At 55.5% G+C, this 5,364-nt stretch overlaps 1 protein-coding gene across 1 annotated transcript in view; it reads right to left on the bottom strand.

The window, feature by feature from the left end:
- Adamts9 (ADAM metallopeptidase with thrombospondin type 1 motif 9) overlaps positions 1 to 5,364 on the bottom strand; it is a 141,497-nt gene that overhangs the window by 92,621 nt on the left and 43,512 nt on the right. Inside the window, exons 13-16 of the mRNA XM_004644783.2 lie at positions 3,293 to 3,474; positions 3,078 to 3,214; positions 1,394 to 1,511; positions 1,095 to 1,190 (exon numbers count right to left, since the gene is read on the bottom strand). Of these exons, the coding sequence (XP_004644840.1) occupies positions 1,095 to 1,190; positions 1,394 to 1,511; positions 3,078 to 3,214; positions 3,293 to 3,474 (533 nt within the window). The remainder of the gene's footprint in view (positions 1 to 1,094; positions 1,191 to 1,393; positions 1,512 to 3,077; positions 3,215 to 3,292; positions 3,475 to 5,364) is intronic.

Raw genomic sequence — 5,364 nt, 5'->3', positions numbered from 1 at the left:
AGTGAGGGAGGGAGAGAGAAAGACAGATGGAGGGAGGGAAGGGAGGGAGAGAGATGGAGGGAGGGAGGGAGAGATGGAGAGAGGGAGGGAGAAAGACAGAGGGAGGACGAGACGAAGGGAGAGAGACGGAGGGAGGGGGAGGTGGATGGAGGGAGGGAGGGATGGATGGAGGGAGGGAGAGGGAGAGAGGGAGGGAGGGAGGGAGGGAGGGAGGGAGGGAGAGAGATAGATAGAGATGGAGGGAGGGAGGGAGAGAAGGGCAGAGTCAGACAGAGCCTTCATGCCTGCAGAAGACTGCCTGCCTGTCAAGAGCAGCTGAGGCTGGACTCACGGGGGCTGGGGGGGGGGTGCTGGGTGCAAAGTGGCCAGCTAGGTCCCTTCCCGTCACTACAGCATAAAGGGCAATGGACAAATTTGATAATCACTTATAGCAGTTTAGAAAATAAGGAACTGAAGTGGGGCTGGACTAGGCAAACAGCTAAAAACCATACAGGCCTTTGGGGTATTGTGGTTGAAGCACAAGAAACAGGTAAGAATTAATTATGTGGTTACGTGGAAGGACTGAACAGGAGTTAATCCGGGGAGGAGGATGAAGAATCTAAGGTAAGGGAGCAGGCCACGCTAGTAATGACCTGAGAAAAACAGGTGCCGCCACAGACTTGAGGGCGACCGGGCCCGGAGGACACTCAGCAGGCCCACCAATGGGCTGCTCCCAGGAGCACCGGGAGCTCGGGAACTAAGCCAGGCTCCCTCCAAGGACACACCTGCGAGGCACTTACCACCACACAGGTCTTTTTCAAAGACTCACTGAGAGAGCAATGGTTTTAGGCTCATCAGTAAGGACAATGAAAATCTGACTTGGAGTCTGCCAGTTTGTAAACCCCAGAGACAGGCCCTTGAGACTGAACCCTGTAACGGCATCAGATGCTCCAGGGTGTGGCCACAGGAGAGAAATGACATAATGATTCCCAACACCAGCGTCTGTGAGCGTCGTGACAGCTGCAAGCTCGCCACGTGCCAGAGAGCAAAGAAGGCACCGCAGAGACGGCACCGCACAGCCAGGTGGCTGCAGGTGGCAGGAGCAGCGGCCTCACCTAAGTAGTTGTTATCCTGCGGCTTCCCTGAGAAGCTGTGCTGTCGCACATCGATATTGGTAGCACCAGCTGGAATTCGGACCACAGTGTTGTAACCTGGAAGGGAGGAGTGAAAGGTCAGCTCTCCAGAGGGGACGGAAAGCGCCGCGACGGCACCGCTCTCACCGCGAGGGCCTCGGCTAGACCGCGAGGCTATGGGCACAGCGAGAACGTGTCGCGCTTGGCGCTAGCACCTTCGCTCGCTGCGTGCGCGTAACGGATGCTTTGCATTCTTGTGCTTCTTGGGAGCGGATTCTTACCATAATGTACAGTATTAAATGTCCCCGCCACAGTTTTGCAGGAAGAATTATCGCCGCCACAAACTCCACACTTATCTCGCCGGGCTTTCGAGTTTAAAACATGATCGCATCCAGCTTGCTTTTGAAAAGAGAACATTTGAAATGAACGATCAGTACAAAGGAGAGACTGAAGTGGTGAGTCATGTGTTCTGTGAGTGCTATGCCTTCAAAAGGAGGATAAAGCAATGTGCCTTGGAAACGGCAAGCGGTGACTGAAATTCCAACAGGCTACCTCCTTGCTACTTAAAATGCGGTCCCTGGAGAGGCAGCCGTGGGCATCCTGGTGCTGGCTAGGAAGCTACACTCCAGGGAATCAGAGTGCAGGCTGGAGTGCGAGACGCAATCATCTACAAATAATCACAGGAAAGGAGAAAATCCGCCATGGAGGGCAGGGGCTGGTGAGAGAGCTTCAGTGGACTAAGCACCTGCTTAGGCGACGTCAGGGACTGGGGTTCGAGCCCCCGGCCCCAAGCTGCGCTGGCCCCAAGACCAGGCGTGGTGGTGCATGGCAGTAATCCCAACTTTGAGGAGGCTGAAAACAGGAGGATCGCTCTGAGCTGCGCAGTGAGACCTTGTACCAAATACATCAAATAAATAAATAAACAAACAGGGCGTGAGAAGGTGGTGAGGGTGGCATCCAACTGAAGCCCACATGCTCATCTTCAGGGAAAGCCACTGACCGCCGCAGCCACGCTGGCATCACAAGGGGAAGCCCTGGGTCGGTATTTCCGTGTTTCAGGAGCGGGCAATGCGATCGTCTGTGCAATCCTCCGTGTTTCACACTGGCCATGTGTGCGGGGCACAGCAGGCCACGGTGGCCTGCTTGAGCCTCCGCTTGGCCTCCTGCCTCTGGAATTTCATCACACGCAGTACTGGTGCAACGCGGGGAGGCCCAGGAGGATGCTGGCCATGGCTGCAGGCCAAGCCAAGAGAAGAGTGCCCGCGCGGGGCGCACTCTGTTCCTTTGAGCACACTAATCTCGGAGGAGGAACCCAGCAAGCTCCTAACAAAGACACTGCAGGCTCTTTCGGGCCAGTGCTCAGACCAGGAACTCCAGTTTGCCTCTAGACCACGTCCACTCAGCGCAGCTGGGTTAGCAATGGATTTGACAGCGAGAACAGTGCAGGGGCACCCAGCCCTCGAGAAACCCCGGCTCACACGCTTCGCTGTCTGCCAGACTTCTCAGCTCACCTCCCAAGAGTAATGAATAGGCAAGTCTTGGATCAAAGCAACTGTGGCTAAGATCGAGAAGAGAAATCTGAGGGTGCGTCTCATCTCTCCCTCCTGAGATCTTGCTAGATAGAGCACAGCTGTTCCATCTAGGACCGTGTAGTGCGGAAGTATCTGGGATTAGCTACTGCATCCAGGTATTTGTGCTTGTGCACAAGCTGGCAGCACTAACCGTCGGGGGGGAGGAGGCCCTGTGCATGTCCTTCCAGGGGCTGAAAAAGTCAAGCCCTGTCCAGGGTGGGGCTTGTCCAACTGCACAAGGTGCATCAGAGCAGGCAACGCTGACGCTAAGCTCCAGGGAAAACACTCCTAGAACCAGGCCGGGGACACAGCCCACGGACAGTAGCAACAGCCCTCCCATCAAGAGAGCCACGAAGTCCAGAACAGCAAGTGAAGAAGACACTCCGGTACTCACCCGGCAAAGGCCCTGGACGCAGATATCATTCGTGTCCTGGCCACAGGGAGTTCCGTCTATCACTCTGTCTCGGAGCTGATAGTAGGCGGTGCTCCCCGCCACTCTGCAGAACAGCTTACACCGGTCCTTCATCAAAACTAGAGGAGAGACAGACAGGAGGTGACCCTGCGCCAGGGCCCCCAGGCCCGCCGCCACGCCTCTGCCCACGCACTCACTTCCACTGTATTTGGGGACCCAGCGCACAGTGGGGAGCAGGCCGTTGATGTTAAAGTGCTTCCCATCAAAGTGCGCGCACTGCTCCTCCCGGAAGTCCCTCTTCTGCTTGAAGCATGGCTCGGTGTTGCAGGACTTGAATTTCATTCTGCGCCCCACGCAGTACTTTCCACCATTTTTTGGCCTGAGGAGACATCAGAGCCCCGCATTATCACGCCTTTCTCCACCAGGCGCTCTCCCTCCCGCGGTGACTGCTCGGAAGGGCCCGCACGCCCTGCGCGCTGTCCTGGGCGCCGGCTCAGCCCTGGCCTCCCCGAAACGGTTCCGCAGGCCGGCAGAGCGCTCCTAGGGGTGCGCCCAGCGTCATCCCACCTCCACCGGCTTGCCTCCCCCGCCTCAGTTTCACAACCGCACAGGGAAACGGCCACCCTGCGCAGCTGGAGGCCCTCCGGCTGCCGCCCGGGCATGACCCAGCTCCTGAGCCGGCGGCGCTCGCGGGAGGGCAGCGGGGCGCGCGTCCTTCCGCCGCCATCGCTCCGAGCTCCGAGCTCCGTGCTCCGTACCTCTGTCCCAGCAGCGACTGTTTGGTTTCGTTTTGTGGAAAACCAGGAGAGCACACAGGTTTACCGTGAGACACCAGTGCGCGCATGAGCCCCCCGCCCCATGAGCTGCCCAGGGGGGATCCTGAGCGCAGGCGGGCAGCAGGCCCACCAGCGGGCAGCAGGCCGAGGAGGCCCAGACGCAGATCACCCTCAGGACACCCTGGAGCGGAAGGAAACACTTCACCTGTCTTCTATACAAGGAATCTTTCAAAGTAAGCCTGGCTGTAAGAAGTGGCTCTTGTTTTGTCAAAACCAAGGCTTGGGGGACCAGGTAATGTGTCTATGACCATGAACTACGGAAAAGCCTGCAGAGTGTAAGGTGGGACCTGTTGTGCCCGGTCCTTGCTGCGTGGCTTCAGAGTGGGAACAGTTGATCTAACCCTTGGGTAATTAGCTGGGTGTTTCTTCCACTTAGGCAAATACTGTATGAAAAGTACAGGTTTAAAATAGAACATTAACTGCAGTTTTCAACTAATATGACCCTTCAAAGCTAGTGCATGCTAAACTGGGGCAGAAAGGCATCAGGACAACTGCGAAGTGCTGTTTCCTGCAGCTGAGCTGGCCTTCCTTCCGGTGGCCACGGCCACGCTGCCTGACTGCAGAGGAGGTGGGCACAGGCAGCTGAGGCAGGAGGAGCCTCAGCCAAGATCCCCCGGTGTGCCCCACCTGTGAAGACAGCTGGGCTTCGGTTAGTCAAGTGTGAGTCAGTCTTTATGTTTATTTACAGTGAGTAGGGGAAGGCAGACCCGGGTCAGTGGTGAGCCTCTGATGATGCCAGTGGCAACTCGGAGGACAGCATGGCTCCCCTGAGTGCAGCCGCTGGAAGGGCCTGCTGGGGACACGGCGTGCCGCGAGGCGCTCAAGGTGCGGAAGCCCAGGGAGCCGCTGTCCCGGCATCCTGCCTTCTTCCAAGTGGGGCAGCCTGCAGACTGAACATCTATGTTTCTTTACCATCAGTGGTTTTCCATTTTGAAAAAAAGTTCACCCTAACTAACTGCTTTAAAGAAAACCTTTGCTTTTATTCTTATTGCCAAAAGTAAAATGTTATTTTCGATAAAATATTTTTTAAAGTAAGATTTCATAAGCAGTTGCTATTTAAAGGCATCAGGGGGAAATACCTAGTTCACAGTCTGATTTTTCCTCAAATTCATGAATTTATCATAATTTTTAAATTTAGCCAATCTCCTAACTTAAAAGCAAAAGCCCTAGAAAAGGGAAATTCTCTGTCTTCCCGAAGGAATTGGTGTGATTTCTCTCTACTTTAATGCTCTGAACAATTCTATAAGTCATTTTGTTCCAGACCCAGAAAGCTCAGAGCCAAAGTCCGGCACGGAGCCCAGGGGCCCGCCTTATAATGCACCTTCCAGCTCCAGTGCTCGGTCTTGGGTTATTGCTCCAGGCTGTGTTTTCCTCCTGGTCCTGATTTCAACTTTACTCTATTGCATGTTTTGATGGGTCAGGAGACCACGTTA

Source organism: Octodon degus, unplaced genomic scaffold (genome assembly GCF_000260255.1).
Source record: "Octodon degus isolate 3935 unplaced genomic scaffold, OctDeg1.0 scaffold00210, whole genome shotgun sequence".
Taxonomy (NCBI): Eukaryota; Metazoa; Chordata; class Mammalia; order Rodentia; family Octodontidae; genus Octodon; species Octodon degus.
Note: the sequence above shows the minus strand (reverse complement) of the source record. Positions and strands in the feature narration are given on the sequence as shown.